Genomic DNA, 19591 nt, shown 5'->3' with positions numbered 1-19591 from the left:
TAAAAGATTGGTCAATAGATGAACCATTAATGTGTGGTTTTATATGAGATAGATTAATTGAATAGATCATTGATGTGTGGCAAGAAATTAATTAATGGAATGAACCATTTGTGTTTGTTTATTATTATCTTGAATGTTTCTGCTTCGAACATATTATATTAAAGTAAGAAATATTTCATTTTGGTCTAAAATGTTTGTTAAATTTATAGATTTGACGAAAGTGAGTTATGTTTGTGTTCTAAAAGTGCATAGCGATTGCTTGATCCGCTTAGAAAAAATATATTACTTGCTAAGTCATGATAACTCATTCATTTCTTCTTATCATGTTTTTCAAGTGCCTTAGTTAGTGATCGATAGAATGATAGCATTATCGCGAGAATTATTGAGAGCTGGATATTTAGAGTATAGTTTGAGGTTGCATCCTTTGGTAAAAGGACAATCGTGTTACTCCCTCATCTATATAGGATTTCATGTGTGACACCTTCAAATAAATAACCCATGTAACCGGTCTTCGGTCCCATTTCGCCTGAGGTGCACCGTGAGTTCTGTACAGGTTTCCATTTCCTATTCTTGGGGCTCTACTCATGGTTACACCATCATTACAACTTGCAAGGATTTCAAGATGAGGGTGAAGTGCAAGGATGATGAAACATGGGGCTGTCAAAGAGCGAGTGGCACGCAGTGTGGTAAAAGTTAAAGAAAGGGAAATTCTTTGAAAATGGAAAAGTTGCAGGGAGAAGGACCAAAACGAGGGACATTGAATCTGACCCGAGGAGCTTTCCTGCGTAAAAAAACGACAAAAAAAAATGATAGTTACGAGGTCATTGTCTCTGTCTCGAGCTCTGCTATTTCTAAAAGCAAGCTTTTGCCTTTTCTTTTGCTTTTACGAAAGCTTATCCTCGATTTAAGGTTAGAATGGAATTTGGTACGAACCTAGTAAATACCTAGACTTAACGGAGCTCCTTTTCGTAGGGATGAGATCCGTAATCATCAGCTCCCCTGAAGCAAAATGTGATTCCTGTTCCAGATATTATACGGTCTCTAAGATCTCGAAATAGATTCCGGATGCCTCCAGCTTACGTAAAGATGGCGTCTCATCATGTGGTGGATCCTAGGTTGGATTTTTTGAATTTGTAAAGTAGACGTCAAATGATGCGAAGATCTTTAACTACGTTATTGTATGAAAACTAGTCGGGATAACCCATCAAACTTGTCTTTCTTCACGTAACACTCCTAAAGCAACATGAGATTCCTGTTTTCGGTATTATACGATCTCTCAGATCCCGAAATAGATTCTGGATGTCTCATACGTAGTTATGCTGAGCTGAAACTGGCTTATGTAGAGATGGCGTCTCATCATGTGGTGGATCCCATATTGGATCTTTAGAATCTGTAAAGCAGAGGTGAAATCATACTGAGCATCTTTCACAGCACTATTGCACGGAAATAGCCGGGATAACTCATCAAACCCGTGTTTCTTCACGTAACAATTCCAGTCGTCTTCCTCACTCTCTATCGCTATACTCTCAAATTGAACGCCATGTCCAACCGAGCTTGTAATTGCCTGGTCGTCGACGAGGCCGTCAACGATGACAATTCCGTGGTGTCCCTCCACCCGGAGACCATGAAGAAGCTCCAGCTCTTCCGCGGTGACACCATCCTCGTCAAGGTTTGTGGGGTTCACGCCTTTCGCTGATCAGTTCGATTATGAGTTTGACGTTTGGGTGATTTGTGGGTGTGTTGTGTTCTAGGGTTGCGTTGGATTGGCGTATCGTGATCCATTTTTTGAGTGTGGAATTTATTAGAGCTTCGAGTAGAGTTTTGTGGTCATGTCATGTCTGGATTTTAGTAGCAATTTTTTTTTAGCTTTGAGGTCGATATGTGGGTAATTTGAAACCTGGAACCTCTTATTGTGGATTTCGTGATATTATCTGAGCTTTTGCAGATTTTAATGTGGTTCGATTCTACTGTTTTCTCTACACTATGTTGTTCCCTGCATTCAATGTATGTGCGAGGCGATTGAAGCAAAAGATCTCTTTTTTAGCTCCGGCAGTCAGTTTTAATGCTATCATGCTCAATGTCAACCTCATGACTTCATTTTATTAAGTCGCGATTGAGCCATGCAAGCTAGTTAGTTACATTACTCATGGTGATTGAACATCTTTCATGATAGAATCTCTCTCTCTCTCTCTCTCTCTCTCTCTCTCTCACACACACACACACACAGAGTACTTGTGCACTTGCACACGTGTGTTAAATTGCTAAAGAGAGGAGATATGAGGCTGAAACTTCATCTTACGTACAGAACAACCAAGTCTTTTACAAAAGACAAAATACATAACGTAAAACACACCATAACTACCCATGTTCTGCATAAAGCACTTATCCTACTAACACCTAAAAATTAGGATAACCAACACACATTATGACTCCACTAACTCTAATAACTGAAAAACCAAATTAGCAAAATGTGCAAAAGGAAATAACTATTATTTTAACAATCCCTCCCTTAAACTGATGTTTACTAACATTTAGTTTAAAGCCTTGACTGTTTTCAAAGTGCAAACACCTAGTAACCTTTTGAGCTTCACAAATGACTCCATCTTGAGGGCCTTGGTGAATATATCAACAACTTGATCTTCACTCATGCAGTAGATTAGATCAATTGTTCTATCATTGCTAAGATCTCTCAAGAAATAAAACTTCACATCAATGTGCTTGCTTCTTCCATGTAGCACAGGATTCTTGGAGATTTTGATTGCTGAGTTGTTGTCACAAAAAAATTTAGTAGCTCCTGGTTGCTTGAATTGCAGCTCCTCAAGAATTCTCCTTAGCCAAACAGCTTGACAAGCACTAGCTGTTGCAGCAACAAATTCAGCTTCTGTACTTGACAATGTGACAATTAGTTGCTTCTTGAATGACCACGAAATAGCACCTGTCTCAAACATAAAAGCATAACCTGAAGTGCTCCTCCTATCATCTTGATCTCCTGCATAGTCATTATCAGTAAATCCCAACAAATTAGACTTTTCACCCTTCTTGTAAAATAGCCCAAAGTCTCTAGTTCCTTGCAAGTGACGAAAGATTCTCTTGGCAGCTAACAAATGCATTTGTGTAGGATTTTCCATATATCTACTGATTAAACTCATAGAATACATTATGTCCGGTCTTGTTGCAGTTAAATACATCAAACTGCCCACAATTTGTTTATAAAGTGTGCTGTCAACCTTTCTCCATTCATGATCTTTGTATAACTTTAAGCCAAACTCAACTAGAGTGTTTACAGGATCACAATCCTTCATCTGAAACCTATCCAAAATTTCTCCCACATATTTCTTTTGAGAAATAAAGATCCCATCATCTGATTGTACCACTTCTATGCCAAGGAAGTAATGCATCATACCAAGATCAGACATTTCAAACTCATCCTTCATAGATTTCTTGAACTCTTCAAATATGCCATCACAACTTCCAGTAAATATAAGATCGTCAACATACAAGCAGACAATAAGCATTTTCCCTTTATCTCCAATCTTAACAAAAAGCGTATGCTCATAAGGACATTTTGAAAAACCAACTTTAAGAAAATAAGTTTCAATACGACTATATCAAGCCCGATGGGCTTGTTTTAGCCCATAAAGAGCTTTCTTCAATCTATAAACTTTATGCTCATTTCCAATCTTGACATAACCAGGGGGTTGCTCGATAAATACCTGTTCCTCCAAGTACCCATGCAAGAATGCCGATTTGACATCTAGCTGGAAAATATGCCAAGAATTCTGTGCCGCCAATGCAACCACCAATCTGATTGTGTGATGTCTTGCAATTGGAGAAAAAAACCTTTGTATAGTCGATTCCATATTGCTGCTTGTATCCCTTGGCTACCAAACGTGCTTTATATTTGTCAACTTCACTATTTTATTTCAGTTTTGTTTTAAAGACCCACTTTACACCAATGATTTTTTGTCCATCCAGAAGATCGGATAGCTCCCAAGTATCATTTCTTTCGACGGCATTAATTTCATCATCCATCGCTTTTCGCCATTTTTCTTCTCTAACAGCACTCTTAAAAGTTGTAGGATCATAGTCTGAAAACAATGCAAAGTAAGTAATTGAATCTCCAATTCCAATTACCTCATAATCTTCCATCCAAGCAAGCTTTCTTCTAACGCAGCGAACAGATTGGGCTTCTTCTTCATTGACTTCAACGCCTGTTGGTGAAATTCCAGCAGCTGTAGAAGTTGTATTTGATGAATTTTGGGGCATACAAGGTGCTGAAATTTGCTCATGTTCAGTATCATTGTCATAAAGAACTTGGGTAGGCTGCTGCCTATTCCATTCCCAAGTGTTCTCTTCATCAAAAACAACATCCCTGCTAGTCACAATCTTCTTTGTTAGTGGATTAAATAATTTATATGATTTGGATGCTTCACTTACACCAAGAAAGACACATTTTTCAGCTTTGTCATCAAGTTTCTTCATTTTCACATTCGGGACATGGGCATATGCGATGCATCCAAAGATTCTGAAGTGATCTACAACCGGTCTTCTCCCACTCCAAGCCTTTTTAGGTGTCATATTCTGAACAACAAAAGTTGGACTTCTGTTCAAAACATGAATATTCCAATTTACTGCTTCTGGCCAGAAAGTCTTTGGAACTCTTCCTCTTGCCAATAAGCTTTTCACCATGTTGAGAATGGTTCTATTTTTCCTCTCAGATACACCATTCTGTTGTGGTGTATATGCAGCAGTAAGCTCTCTTCGAATGCCATACTTTGCACAAAAAACTTCAAATTCTTTTTAGCAATATTCACCACCACGATCTGTTCGAAGAGTCTTAATGGTCTTTTCTGCTTCATTTTCAACACGAGCTTTGAAGCTTTTAAATGTGGAGAAAGTTTCTGATTTTTCCTGTAAAAAATAAACCCAAGTTTTTCTGGAAAAATCATTAATGAAGGTAATTAAGTATCTTTTACCTCCATTAGAAGATGGGTTTATAGGACCACAAATATCTGAATGCACCAGCTGCAAAACATCATTTGCTCTCCATGACTTTTCTTTTGAAAATTGAGAATGATGCTGTTTGCTAACAACACATTCTTCGTAGACTTGGGAAGGAACATTAATTTGAGGAAGACCCGTCACCATGTTTTTCTGTTGGAGAGTCTTCAATCCACCAAAACTCAAGTGACCATAGCGAAAATGCCATAGCCATGAGGGATCTTTCTTTTCAGCCATCAAACAAGATTAAATATTTTCAATCTTTAATGGAAACAATCTATTTGAACTCATAGGAACGACTGCAATAGCACCTCTAACAGAATCATAAATTTCACAAGCACCCTTCTGAATGGTGATTACATAACCCTTTTCTTGTAATTGGCCAGCACTTAATAGGTTACTTTTCAAGTCAGGAACATACAACACATTAGAGATTGTTTCCACAAAACCATTCTTGGTTCTTATCTTAATATCACATTTTCCCATCACTTTCACAATAGAATGATCCCCAAAACTCACAGTGGAATGAAAATCTTCATTTAGATGAGAAAAAGAAGACTTACTTCCACTCATATGGTTCTTGCCTTTGTATCCACATACCAAATATCTGACTCGCGCTTCTTTTCATCTTGAACAGCCATCAACAACGTTTCTGCTTCCTTTTCTTCAACAAAATTTGAACTCTCTGCCTTTTCTTTATTATTAGGTAGCCTAGTATAACATTCAGATGCATAATGACCAAATTTATGACATCTAAAACACTCTATCTTGGATTTGTTAGGATCCCGTCCTCTGCCTTTGCCTTGAAATTGGTCATTATTGGCTTTGAAATTCCTGCCAACATCTCTATTTCCTCGATCTCCCCTTCCTCTACCTCTACCTCTACCTCTACCTCTACCTCTACCCCTTCCTCTGAAATTGTTGGAATGAGTATTGGTAGAAGCCTTCAACGCTTGCTCATTTACTGTTGAACTTCTGTTCATCTTCTGTTCATGGACCAATAAGGAGCTTTGCAATTCATCAAGAGAGAACGCATCTATGTCTTTCGACTCTTCAATTGAACAAACAACATAATTAAACTTTGGTGTCAAGGAACGCAAAATCTTCTCCACAATGGTGACATCGTCCATCTTCTCGCCATGGAATCGCATCTTGTTGTTGATTTCCATTGTTCTGGCACAATAACTAGTGACAGATTCTTCATCCTTCATTGCTAGTGTCTCAAAATCTTTTCTCAAGGCTTGAAGCTGTGCACGCTTCACCCTAACAGAGCCTTGATATTTCTTCTTCATAGAATCCCAAATATCCTTGGAAGTTTCTTTGCAAAGAATAGTTTCCAAGATGGGACGATCGATAGCCTGAAAAAAAATAATTTTTTGTCTTCAGGTCCTTCAACTTTCTAGCTTCCATTCCGCTTTCGGGGATCTTGTCAAAGCCATGCCCGCTGGTGGCTCTTGAATTCAGATTCGACAACCGACCAATACTCCTTTGATCGTAAAAAATTCTCCATCAACATGCTCCAATGGTCATAATGACCATCAAAGGGTGGAATTGCTGGTTGAACAAAATTGTCGGTGGCCATTGGAAATATTGCTGCTGCAATTTTCTCACGAAAGTATCTCACACCTCTAAACCTTCTTTTTTTTTAAAACTCTCTCACGTTTCTCTCCGGCTCTGATACCACTGTTAAATTGCTAAAGAGAGGAGATATGAGGCTAAAACTTCATCTTACGTACAAAACAACCAAGTCTTTTACAAAAGACAAAATACATAACGTAAAACACACCATAACTACCCATGTTCTGCATAAAGCACTTACCCCACTAATGCCTAAAAATTAGTATAACCAACATACATGATGACTCCACTAACTCTAATAACTGAAAAACCAAATCAGCGAAACGTGCAAAAGGAAATAACTATTATTTTAACAATGTGATGGCGTTGTCCCGCAATGTCTGCACCTCTCTGATGTAAAGGACAGTTTTTTTTTTATAGCATGACAATATAGGTTTCAGATTGTATGCAATGATTTGTGGTGGTCTTAAAATGCTATCTTCTTTTATCCAGGGGAAGATAAGGAAAGATACTGTTTGCGTTGCACTTGCTGATGAAACATGCGAGGAGCCAAAGATTAGGATGAACAAAGTGGTGAGATCAAACCTGAGGGTTAGACTGGGGGATGTTGTTTCTGTGCATCAGTGTCCTGATGTCAAAGATGGAAAGAGGGTTCACATACTTCCTGTCGATGACACCATCGAAGGGATTACTGGAAATCTCTTTGATGCATTCTTGAAGCGTGAGTTTCCCTTTTCTAAGAACTTTTAATATATAACTGGATGGTTCCCTCTCATTTATGTTGACGTAGGAAATACTGTTTTGCTCGCTTAGGTATTTTTCCTATGTGATCAGTGCCTTCTGTAGTCGTGTTTTTTAAAATCAAACCTACCATCTGATTGTATTGTAGTGCTGCGATTTTTATGTTGAAGAGGTATTATGCACCCTTTTTTGTTCATCGAATTTACGTAAATGCTTTGTGTAATGATAAGCGCATATTAAATTAAACACTTGATGAAGCGAAAAATTCATTAATAGGGATAACAAAAACAAAAAGACAATATAAATCTGCCTGTGAATTTATTTTTACTCTTCATGCTTTCGCCAGTTCCTAAGTAATGATGATTAAGCATCTTCAATTTTTTTTTTTTTTTTTAAATATCCAGGATAGTGGCCCGTGTTAGGTGGGCTCACTGATCATTTTGATCCTTTCTAAGTGTGATCCCATTGCAAAGTGTTTGTGCTTTGAAGTGCAATCACTTCCCTATAAGCCTGGTTACATTTAGTTAGTACTTTATTGGATGGCTCTGCTTGGTCCTAATGTTTTTCGGTAACAAAATCCAGTGAAGACTAAAGTTGCTGATGAACCAGACCATACCAAAACACTGGTTTGCTTGGGTTGAATATGGATTATTTCAGTGTTTTTGTTTTGCAGAGCACTTCTCTTTCAGAACTTTCTCCATACCATCTATGAGAGGTTGTTACTTTCCAAAAGTGATTGACTCGTATGTGCTTTCTGATACCGGGTAAAGAATGCTAAAAGATCTGCGACCTACTGCTAGCCTTTGCAAGGGATGCCGGTGCTTATTTTCTTGTCGAAGCACTACACCATTGACTGCATAATCATGTTAGGTTGAGCACAAACACTAACATAGCTCACTTCTTTTTGCAAAGATGATCCTTGGATTGGATGGAGAACTTACTAACGTGGTCGATTCACTCTCTGTAGCTTACTTCCTGGAGGCATATCGTCCTGTAAGGAAAGGTGATCTCTTCCTTGTTAGAGGAGGAATGAGAAGTGTCGAGTTCAAGGTTATTGAGACCGATCCTGGCGAGTATTGTGTTGTTGCCCCATATACAGAGATCTTCTGCGGGGGAGAACCTGTGAGGAGGGAGGATGAGAATAGATTAGATGAGGTTGGTTATGATGATGTCGGTGGTGTTAGGAAGCAAATGGCGCAAATTAGGGAGCTGGTAGAGCTGCCATTGAGACATCCACAGTTATTCAAATCAATTGGTGTGAAACCACCGAAAGGAATCCTGCTCTATGGACCTCCTGGATCTGGGAAAACCCTCATTGCTAGGGCAGTTGCGAATGAAACGGGTGCCTTCTTTTTCTGTATTAATGGACCAGAGATCATGTCAAAGTTGGCTGGTGAAAGTGAAAGCAATCTCAGGAAAGCTTTCGAGGAAGCCGAGAAAAATGCACCTTCCATTATCTTTATAGATGAGATCGATTCAATTGCTCCGAAGAGAGAGAAGACTCATGGAGAAGTCGAGAGGAGGATTGTTTCTCAGCTGCTAACGCTCATGGATGGTTTGAAGTCTCGTGCCCATGTCATAGTTATCGGAGCTACTAACCGACCAAACAGTATTGACCCAGCTTTGAGAAGATTTGGAAGATTTGACAGGGAAATCGATCTTGGAGTTCCTGATGAAGTTGGGCGCCTTGAAGTCCTCCGCATCCATACAAAGAACATGAAGCTTGCTGAAGATGTATAGGATTTTTCTTTTTGTTTCCCAAGCACTTCGTTGTAAGGGAATCTTCTTTTTCCCCTTGATTCTCATAATTTAACTTGATGTTATGCAGGTTGATCTGGAAAGAATTGCTAAGAACACGCATGGCTATGTTGGTGCTGATCTTGCTGCTCTCTGCACTGAAGCTGCACTTCAGTGCATCAGAGAGAAGACGATGCATGCCATTGATTTGAAAGATGAGTCGATAGATGCAGAGATACTCAACTCTATGGCAGTAACAAATGAGCACTTCCAAACTGCTCTTGGAGCAAGCAAACCATCTGCTCTCCAGGAGACAGTAAGTATATTTAATACGGAGCTGCTCCATTGTATTATTCTCCTGCCCCTGAGTTTGAATCTAAACCCTACACTTTTTGATCACTCAGGTGGCTATAGTGCCGGAAGAGAGCCGGGAAGTTACTGAAGCTCTTGAGAGTGTTAAAAGGGAGCTTCAAAAGTTACGGTTATTTGTGTTCTTTTGCTTTTTGTGTATACTTCTATCATTTGTGAGGTCTTGAGAATGTTAAAATATGTTATGTGCAACTTTTTATGTCGGTCGAGTGTATTCTTGTATAGGTAGATTTGGGACCATGTGCACCATGTTCGTGTTCAGCATGTGATGACGAGGGGCTTGCATGAAATTCACTTCTTCACATTATGTTACGGTGCTTAGTAAATTTTGTTTCTGAGCCCGTGCTGAATGCATCATTTAGCCTCTAACTAGCCATATCTGGAGATTAATACTTTTCGAAGTCATTACTATGGTTGTGTGCGGCCAAAGACAATGATCGAGCGAGCGGCTCCCTGTTAAGTCAATAACAGTTATTACCTTACATCTGAAGAACTGGTTTAACAAGTCAACACTCGACCATTATGCAGTCATCCTCGAACACCTTACTTTATATTTTCGCGTTGTGGTAAACAGATAAACCAACATCTATGAAGGCAAATGGTGAAATCCAAGTTCCTGGTCGGTATTCAAATTGCAAGATGCAAAATCTTGATTTTTGAACACACTGCTTGCATCATAAGATGTAAAAGCGTGGTCTCTATGGAAAAGAGAGGGTTTCAAGTTTTTTCTTTCTTTCTTTCTTTCCCTATATCAAGAATCCTCAAATCAATGAAGACCTGCCACTCTCTGCATATTATGTCTTTGATGGAACTGCGATTGATGTTCAAGTCACCTTATTTAAGGAAGGTCGTTCATACGGTTGGAACATTGATGTTGGGTGAATAGAAGGATAGGAAGTGGATAAGGGGTGTTTAAAAGAATCGAACGATCCTAACTATTCTAGTCTTCCAAATGGAGCCAAACCAAACCGATGTGGGGATAATTGAACAAATGCATCTATCAAACCAGTTGAATAATTATTCAGCAGAAACTCGAGTCTTGAGCCTCTTGAATTGTTGCCTCTTTTCGCCTTTCTTTGCTTCTCTCTCTCTCTAGACTTTTTCCATGCAGACTTGTCATTCTGTCCATCTATAAACATGGCCGCTCATTACACTAAACATTCAACAAGAGGAGAGACACAGACATACCCCGGATTCCTTGAATTCCGAACTAAATGCTCGATGGAGTCTGCAAGGAACTTTCTTTCTTCTTCTTCCTCTGCTCCTCCGTTCCCTCAAAGAGTCCTCTCCAGAAACTCTCTCCCCTTTACCTTCTTTTCAGGTACTGCATGGTTTTAGTGAGCTAACGTGCTATATGGGCTCTAGGATGCATTTGATGATATTTCTATTTCGGAGAATTATTTCTTATAAAAAATAGTTTTTATTTTCTATTTTTATTACCTGGAACAATTTTTAAGTTAAACAACGTGTTTGATGACTATACAAAATTTCTATTCCAAAAACAGAGAAAGAACAAAAATGTGTTTGGTACGACTCACAAATTTTTATGTGCAATAGAATTTTTTTTTAATTTGTAATTTTTTTTATTTTTTATTTTTCCTCTCTCCTTTGTCCTCCCCTAGCTACCAGCAGTGGCGGCAACGATGGTGGCGGCGGTAGGCAATGGGCAACTGCCAGTGGCGAGCGACGAGTTTCCACACACCGATTAGAAGAGAAAGAAGAAAAAGAAGAAAAGAAAAAGAAAACACTCATTTTTAAAAATTGTTCCCGAAAATAAAAAGATGCTTTTTTTCTTATTATTGTTTATATTACAAATTTATTCCCTAGCCATTTTTCTATTATGGGGAATATAAAAATTAATTGATTTTATTTAACAAATTTCTGTTCCTTTTTTTTTTTTTTTTTGGGAGGAATAAAAGAATAAAAGAATAAAGAAACAGAGCGTTACTATAGATCCTAAACTTATGTGTGAAGCTTCTACTTTTTCTCTCGAAACCTTTCCTCAAGAGTGTCCTGTCCTTGATGTTACTTTAAACGGAGTTAAAGACACGGTCAACACGCACTACAGGAAAACAAAGTTGTTCTCTTTACTGCCAATGGAAGGGGACAGGACGCGGATCAGCTGTCCCCTTCCATCGGCCAATCTGCTGTGTCCAAGGAAAGGGACACTGACTGGTGTCCGACTGAAAGCTTCAAGAGAGAAAGCACGAAAACGCAAGCTCCACATGGAAGCTTCATTGAATTTTTTAGGCCTTAACCTATCTCCAGTGGACCAATGATGTAACAACAAGAAAATCAAGTTAATAAATGCTGCGTTTGATCATCTCGACCTTTGGATAGTATAATGATGGATTTGTAACATCTTATACAATATTTGATAAATGTCGGAACATAAAGTAGATATAACAAAAATTCTTCTTTCTTCCCCCTCCACCTTGCCGCAATTGTCATCAAATTTGATGTCACCGTTGCATTCTGCTGGCACCTGCCAAGTCGCCATTGGCAATTGCCTCACGTTGCCTTCCACCGCCACCTCCTTGCCAGGTCCCTCCTCTCCCTCCCTCCTTATGCGCGCGCGTGCCTGTGTGCGAGTATCTTCTCACACCCCCACCCACCCCAAAAAAAAAAAAAAAAAAAAAGTGAGTATTAGTTCCTCTGGCTTTTGATGTTACTAAATGAGAGTTTCCGTCTGCTTTCGAACATGGGTTGTGCCCTTTCTGCTCATCCTCGCCACTAAACCAACGTCCAATGGACCGACTAGAAGAGTAGCGTTGCCGCGAAATTGATCAAGTCTTTCTCTCAAGGCTGAAGAGAATCAGTTGCTAAGAGATCTTACACAAATGACATGTCAGACACCGGAACCAGAGATTCTGTAGTGTTTCTGTAGCCAATTCATATGCCACTTCACCAGTAATCTCTACACGAGCAAGAGCCATCAATGAAACAATGAAATCGGTTATTATCCCTAACAATTATCTCTCTCTGGGTAATCTTAGAAATAAGCTTAAGTGCCTGATGACAATCACCGCATACTCGGAGGTTCTTCACCACTCGAATAACCACATTTGGGCCTGTGCTTATCAGACCAAATGCAACGGCCAGCTTCTCACTATGCCAACTCAGGTTATGCTCCTTCTCCTCTTCTTCTATGTCGAACAACACAAACTCCGTCGTAGGAACATAACCACCTGCTTTCAATTCTTTAGCCAGTTCCTCAAGCTTTGCGTATATTTCCTTTGACATGGGATGAGACTCATCTCCAACAAGGAATTCATGGACAATACCACCTACTTCAATCCAACTATATCCAGGTACTTTTTGGATCCCTTGATTATTCATTCTCGACCTAATGTCAGCTGCATCATCCCATCTACGGCTTGAGGAGTAAATATTGGATAAGAGAACGTAATTACCTGAATTCCATGGTTCCAATTCAATCAGCTTCTTCAGTACATGTTCTGCCAGCTTGGTGTCTCGGTGGAGCCTACATCCACCAAGCAATGCGCCCCAAACAATGGTATTTGGTTCCATAGGCATATCTTTGATCAAATTATGGGCCTCTTCCAAATGACCCGCACGGCCGAGGAGATCCACCATACATCCATAATGCTCTATTGTAGGAGGCAAAGAAAATACGTTAACCATGCTGTTGAAGTATTGCCGGCCCTCATTTACCAGACCTGCGTGGGTGCATGCACAAAGCAAGCCCATGAATGTGTTGCCATCAGGCCGAACCCCAAGCTTCTCCACTTGGCCAAACAACCCGAATGCAGGTTTGACATGCCCATTCATGGCAAGGCCAGTTATGGCAGCATTCCAGACCACTCGATCCCTCTCTCTCATTTCTCTGAAAAATCCCCAGGCTCGAGCCACACTTCCGCATTTTGCGTACATGTCAATCAATGCCGTGCCCAAGATGGGATTATCCAGAAACTCATTTCTGTCTATCAAGTTGCTCGCCCAGCAGCCAAACTCCTGCGCTCCCAATTGAGCGCAAGCATTGAGTAACCCAACCATGACATAACAATCAGGCATTAAGTTCTCCCTCTGCATCTGGAAAAAGATGCTCAAAGCCTCTCTAGGGAGGCCGTGAGATGCATAACCTTGAACCATGATACTCCAGGGGACCACATCCTTTTCAGGCATCGTGTCAAACAAGTAGCGCGCCTTCTCCATGTTCCCGCACTTGACGTACATATCCAGTAATGAGGTAGCAACAAAAACATTCTTTTCCATGCCAATGTTTGTCACATATCTGTGTATCCACTCTCCACAGCGCGCATCCCCCAGACGCGAACATGCAGACACCGCCTTAACAAGGGTAAGACAATCCGGCCTGAGACCCATTTCCAACATCCTTGTAAATATAGCAACCGCCTCCCCAAACCTCTCGTACTCGATAAAACCAGTTATCATCGCAGTCCACGAAACCACGTTCTTGTCGGGAATATCGTCAAACACCTTGTACGCGTCTTCGACACATCCGCATCTCGTGTAAAAGCAGAGCAACCCGGTCTGGACATAGGCATCGAGGCCCACACCCATCTTTACCACGAGTGCGTGCATCCTCCGGCCGAGCTCGAACTCCGAAAGCCTCGCGCACGCCTTCAAGACGAAAGGCAGAGTGAAGTAATCGGGCAACAGACCGTCCCTCCGCATCGAGCGGTAGAAGTCCAGAGCCTCGCCGAAACGGTCGCTCGAGACCAAGCCGTGGATCATCGTGTTCCACAGATAGACGCCGGGTCGCCTGGCCTGGCGGAAAAGGAGGCCGGGGTAGCCCGCGGCGTCGGGGAAGTCGAAGGCGCGGCGCAGGACGGGGTTGAGGAGGGAGGGGTCCTGGTCGAGGCCATGGCGGAGGAGGGAGGCGTGGACCTGCTTGAGCTGGCCCGAGGAGGCGAGGCCGCGGAGGAGGAGGGTCTTGATCTCCGAGCTCTTGCCGCGGAGCGAGGCGGCGGCCGGACTGGCGGCGGCGGACATGTCATCATGGTACCGGAGACCGGGCTTGTCGGACGTTGACGAAGCACATCTCTCCCTTTAATTTTCTTCAACTAACCAACTACGTGTTTTGTCTGTTTGTGAGGTACAAGTTCCTTAATAAATAGGAAAGTCACTCGTTGGAATTGTGGTCACCTTGCAAAGGAATTTAGGCAAAAGGATCCGCTATCTCCTTACCATTTTTTTTTGTTTAGGAACAATCTTTAGAAGGAAGGCTAGTCTTGTGTTCTCGGCTCACCAAGCACCGCATGAGCTATTCCGCGCCAAAAATCTATCGCCTTGTGACACTAGCAAATGAGTTTTCATAAGTCAAGCATTTTCTTAAGTTCCAATGCGCTTAGTGAAGTGAGAGAAGAGTTCAGCAAAGTGGTTCATATTTAGGAAACTACCAAATCTTATCTAGGGTTGCTAATTGTGTGGTGTGAGGGTGAAGCGTTTTGTCGGGATTTCTTTGGTGACAAAACATTTTTTGTCGAAAGTAGTTCTATGGCTTCTAATTCAAAGAGATCGAGTCATGTGGTGTGTTGACACCTAAATTTTGACGATTTAATTTATTTATTTATTGCATAGGAAATTATGGGTTAATTTTTATTAATTGCATAGCATATAGATTTAGATTGCATTTATTTTGTTTTTTGCATTTTTTGCATTTTATTGGGACGGTGGCGGATGAGTTCGAATTAGATGGATCGGGCGTAGAAGCGACGAGTTGGCGGCCGTGTTTGTTTAATAATTAAAAATTATCTCATGGGAATATAATATTTTACAATTTTTTCGAGAAATGAATCTTTTGGATAGGGTAGATGGGTAAAAAAAATATATTGATTTGGTTTTGAAAGATTTGGATTTAGAGAAATTTTTTATCTTAATCTCGAATCCTTATCAATAAGGGATGAATTTTGTGAAAAATATTGCGGATGTTGATTCGAGGAATAATTTGAAAATCCAATTCCTTCCCTATAAAAGGCCATCCGCCATGAGCGCAAGGGGGGCTTCTCTGAAAAAATTTCAGAAAAAGAAAAGAAAGGGAGAAGCTGCAGAAAGTACAAAGGGGCAGAGAAAAAGAACATGAGAGAGAGAGAGAGACAGAGGAGAAGCGGAAAGGCAGAAAAAGGGGGGTTGATTTGACCCCTACTGTTCATCGTCTCCCCAAGTTTGCTGCCCCGCGTTGCTGCTCCATCTCCGACGCCCCTGCAGCTACCAAGCCTCCGCCTCACCGCGCCATCGGTGACCATCGCAGTACCATCGCAGTCCGTCACCAGCAAATCGGTGACCGTCCGTGAAGCCCGACGCCGACGGATTTGAGACCCTCGCAGCAACCGCGACGCGAACGCCTTTGCTTCGCCTTACCGTCGCCAATCTGCAGCACCAGAAGTCCCGGCGTCCCTGCTCGCCTCCGCCTGACGCCCAGCCGACGCCGTGCCGTTGCCCCGAGGCCTAGCGATCCGACGCTCTTGCTGCCTAAGTGCTGACACCTGAGTTGCTCTGCCGTGCCGCGACCCGGAGTCCTCTGCTCGTGGCCCACTGTCCAGATCTCGCGATCCCGGCGGCCTGCTGCCACCCAAGTCCTTGCGACGACCCACGACGCCTGTAGCAGCCCTCCGCCGAGTCGGTCTCCGCCCCTGCACGCCGTTCCGAGCTTGCTCCCCATCCGAGCGACGCCGCTGTAGCACCCGTGACCAGTTGCTGTAGCTGCGTCCACCAGCCACCGAGTCCCTTCGCCGGAGCTCCAACCACCGTGACCTCCGTTGACGGTGACCCACCACCACAGCCACTGCCCTTGCCGGACTAATCAACCAGCTTCCCGATCCACTGCTTCAGTGACCAGCCTTGCACGAGCAAGCTTTGTGGGAAAATAAAAGAAAAAAGGAAAATTAGGTAGTTTATTTATTTATTTATCTTTTTTTGAAGTCTTTATTATTTTTCCTTTATAGTTTTTAGTAGACTTGTTCCTTAAATGTATGATTGATATTCCGACATGAAAAAGTCCCTCAAGGGATTGATAGTCCGATTTTCGCGCCCGAAATCCGACTCGCAATCCCTTACAAAAATCGACAATCAAATCTCAAGCTCGAGATTCGATTTGATTTAATTTTAAAATTGGTCAACCTGATCTCATGCGCGAGATATGGTTCGCCAATTTTGGATATCAATCTTATCTTATTTGATTTGCTATCGTCAAGTTGGTTGAGTCAAATCTTATTTTCGTAAAATAAAAAAATAAAAATTCTTAATTAGGATTAGGTTTGTTGTTATCTTGCATATTTAAGATTGCAATCTTATTTCGAATTTTTAAATAAAAATCCAAAAAAGAAAGTGCAATCATTTAGGTTGTTAGTTTTGCATGTTAGTTTTAATTTCGAATTTCTTAAAGAAAAACACAAAAAAAAATCATTGTGCATATTAGATTAGAATTGCATGTTTCATTTTAAATTTAGATAATTTTTTATAGATAAATTGCATTTTAGATTTAGATAATGTCTTAGTTTAAATTAGGATTTAATATGACTTAATCCCTAGTTTAAATTAGATAAAATCTTAATCTAGCTAGATCATTTCAAATTTCATAAAATTTGTCTTAAGATAAATTAGTTGCAATTTCTAGGATAGATTGCATTTTCAAAATAAAAAATGCCATTTGCATGTCATATAGAATTAGGTTCATACAATGCATGTCATTTAGTGATTATTGTTAGGTTCATTTCTAATTAGAAATTGCCCGTCATTAGATTAGGTTATTAGATTAATTTAGATTGCATATTTAAATGTTGCATTTCTTTAATTTCGAATCTCATAGAAAATACAAAAAAAATTATTTAGAATAAATCATCTCATGCTTAGGATAGATTACATGCTTAGTTATGTCATATTGCTTAGGTCATATAGCTAAGTCATGTTGCCATATCATATCATTTCATGTTAAATTAGTGGCATGCATTGCATATTGCATGATTTTCATTAATTAAGTAAAAACAAAACAAAAAAATTGCGTGTTAATTAGAAACCATATCTAGGGTTGTTGATGTGGATTTCAATTTAACACCGCAGATGCTTTCGTTGCTTTGAGGTAAGTCCCGCATTATTTAATTACTTTCTTGGGTGTTAAATTGGTGGCTTGCGCACTGCATGAACACCTTACATGTTAGTGAGATAGCTTAAAATCAATTCAAGCCGTATCACAAACATTTTTCAAAATTAAAAGAATGGTACCGAAAGGGCATTAGAGAAATCTAGTGTAACCAAGTCCCCGTACTCATAATCTCTCGGGTTCGTAGAAGTAAAATAATTATCCCATTATTTTACTTAGGTGTCTAATCGACCTACCATAAATTGATTAGTGGCGACTCCTAATTGAAAATCAATTGCATGTTAAAAACTTGAATCTAAGTCGTGAATTGGTATGGGCTTGGGAGAGCCCGAGTTAAGTCTAGGCTTAACAATCCATTAGCCAAACCCTAGGTGGTTCACACTCCGAAATATTTGGGTCGCGACATGGTGATTCTAAACATGAAATATCCAAGCATGCATGCCCCTTTTTTTCCCAAACCAACTATTTTGTCTTGTAATTGTACCTCTCCGTCCCTTACAATTTCTCATACCTTCAAAAGATCTTTGAATGGCACTTTGCTATTTATATCGTTGCCAACATTCATATCAACAGTTTATTAATGTCCCATTCCCGCGTATCGATAATTGGGTGTATATCACTAAGGTGCATCACTAATGGCTGACCGTGTGTCATCTTTTACGATTGTTGACAAGATACCATGCATGTGGTGATGTTCAAGTGTTTTCCATGTGACTGTTCATGCTCACGTGTCCCACATGTACTTATTGATGACCCGACCATATTCAGGTGTAAACAGAAGGTTATGGAGAAACTGGCAAGTGGGAAGGGTCTTCTTGAACGCAGGAGGAAAGAGAGCTTTTCATCAATCAATTGCCACAGTTGGTGTTCAAATTCCTCTGAGAAGGGTTAAACGGGATGTGCACCTGTGGCCCATTGGAGATATGAAATGCGACAATTATACTGAGAAGTCTGCTTACCATCTGGCCCGCATGAAAAGAAAGATTCGCAGCAGTGCGAGGCATCTACATAGCAAGGCATTGAGAAAACCTATATGGAAAGACCGTGCAAAATCCGAACTGTCGATTAAAGATGAGATTCTTTTTATAAAGAATTTTGATGGGTGTACCAACTCCTATCATTTAACTCTGTTCAATAGGATGCTTAGTCGGTCTCCTTTTTTCACAATTGTGAAAAGAATTATAGGAGCATGTCGGTTTAAATGTATCTACTTTTCTGCTTCGGGCCTAAGTTGGATAGGGAGAAGATGAGTTTCTTTCGCTAACCAGGTTGAGGAGATTGTGCAGAACGGAGGAGCTGGATAAAATTGGGAGACATTATTAGCTTACTAGCAAGATTTGGATAACAAGGCCTCGGATGGCTGGCTTGATATGAAGAGAAGTGCTAATGCTGCAGCAGCAAATTGTTGTTCTTTTGTTCTGTTTCAAGCTGTTCCTCAGTCTCTCCCTTTTATGTCATTGCATTTGATCACAGAGTAATGACTAGTTAAGGAAATTGGGGCGGTTATGTCTCCCTTATACTTTTTATTTTTTTCCATTTATGGGATCTAGCTTGGCTCGGAGACTTACCTAGAAAATATGCAAGTGATGGCCTACATATTCGGTGGGTGTATTTCCTATTTCAACATAAATATGAATTTACATCAAATGTGAATTAACTCGACGCAGCTTTAATAATATTTTAATAGAAGTGAAAATCAATTCGAATCAATTAAATCTCAAATTAATTTATTTTTGAATTACCATAATAATTGTTGAAAATCCTAGTTAGTTCTAGTGATGAGATGGGACAAAATCCATTAATTCGGAGTAGATATATATCTAATCATATAATTAAATCAAATTCAAGTGAAATGCATGATTTTTAATCGGACAATATCTCTTTATATGACAACATAACATAGTAGGATTGAATTTAGAGGACTTATCTACTAGACATTATGTTTTCTTCCATTTCCTACAAACCTCAAATTAATACCATAAATCTTGTTAAAAACAAAAAGGTTTAAAAGGAGAAATTTGCCTTTTCTTTCCTAACAAGAAACGACCGATTGGTCAGCCAAGAGACTTCCCAAAGTGATAC

At 40.3% G+C, this 19591-nt stretch overlaps 2 protein-coding genes across 3 annotated transcripts; one reads left to right on the top strand and one right to left on the bottom strand.

The window, feature by feature from the left end:
- Positions 1-1383: 1383 nt before the first annotated feature.
- LOC104425084 (cell division cycle protein 48 homolog) lies at positions 1384-9767 on the top strand. Its single transcript, XM_010037670.3, has 5 exons — positions 1384-1669; positions 7072-7300; positions 8288-9054; positions 9149-9373; positions 9462-9767. The coding sequence occupies exons 1-5, from the start codon at positions 1541-1543 to the stop codon at positions 9591-9593; spliced, it is 1482 nt and encodes a 493-aa protein (XP_010035972.1). The 5' UTR covers positions 1384-1540; the 3' UTR covers positions 9594-9767.
- A 1862-nt stretch (positions 9768-11629) lies between these two features.
- Positions 11630-14633, bottom strand: LOC104425082 (putative pentatricopeptide repeat-containing protein At3g08820). Of its 2 annotated transcripts, XM_018865052.2 has the most exons (2): positions 12840-14633; positions 11630-12021 (listed from the first exon to the last, which is right to left on the bottom strand). In XM_018865052.2, exons 1-2 carry the CDS (start codon positions 14401-14403, stop codon positions 11747-11749), a joined length of 1839 nt encoding a protein of 612 aa, XP_018720597.1. In that variant the 5' UTR covers positions 14404-14633; the 3' UTR covers positions 11630-11746. The 2 variants fall into 2 exon arrangements, with proteins under 2 accessions (XP_018720597.1, XP_039160823.1); XM_039304889.1 differs by lacking the exon at positions 11630-12021 and having other exon boundaries at positions 12035-14615.
- Positions 14634-19591: the final 4958 nt, after the last annotated feature.

This window comes from Eucalyptus grandis, chromosome 11 (assembly GCF_016545825.1).
Source record: "Eucalyptus grandis isolate ANBG69807.140 chromosome 11, ASM1654582v1, whole genome shotgun sequence".
In the NCBI taxonomy this organism is placed as follows: domain Eukaryota; kingdom Viridiplantae; phylum Streptophyta; class Magnoliopsida; order Myrtales; family Myrtaceae; genus Eucalyptus; species Eucalyptus grandis.
The sequence above is the reverse complement of the archived record's forward strand: the minus strand, read 5'-3'. Positions and strand labels throughout refer to the sequence as shown.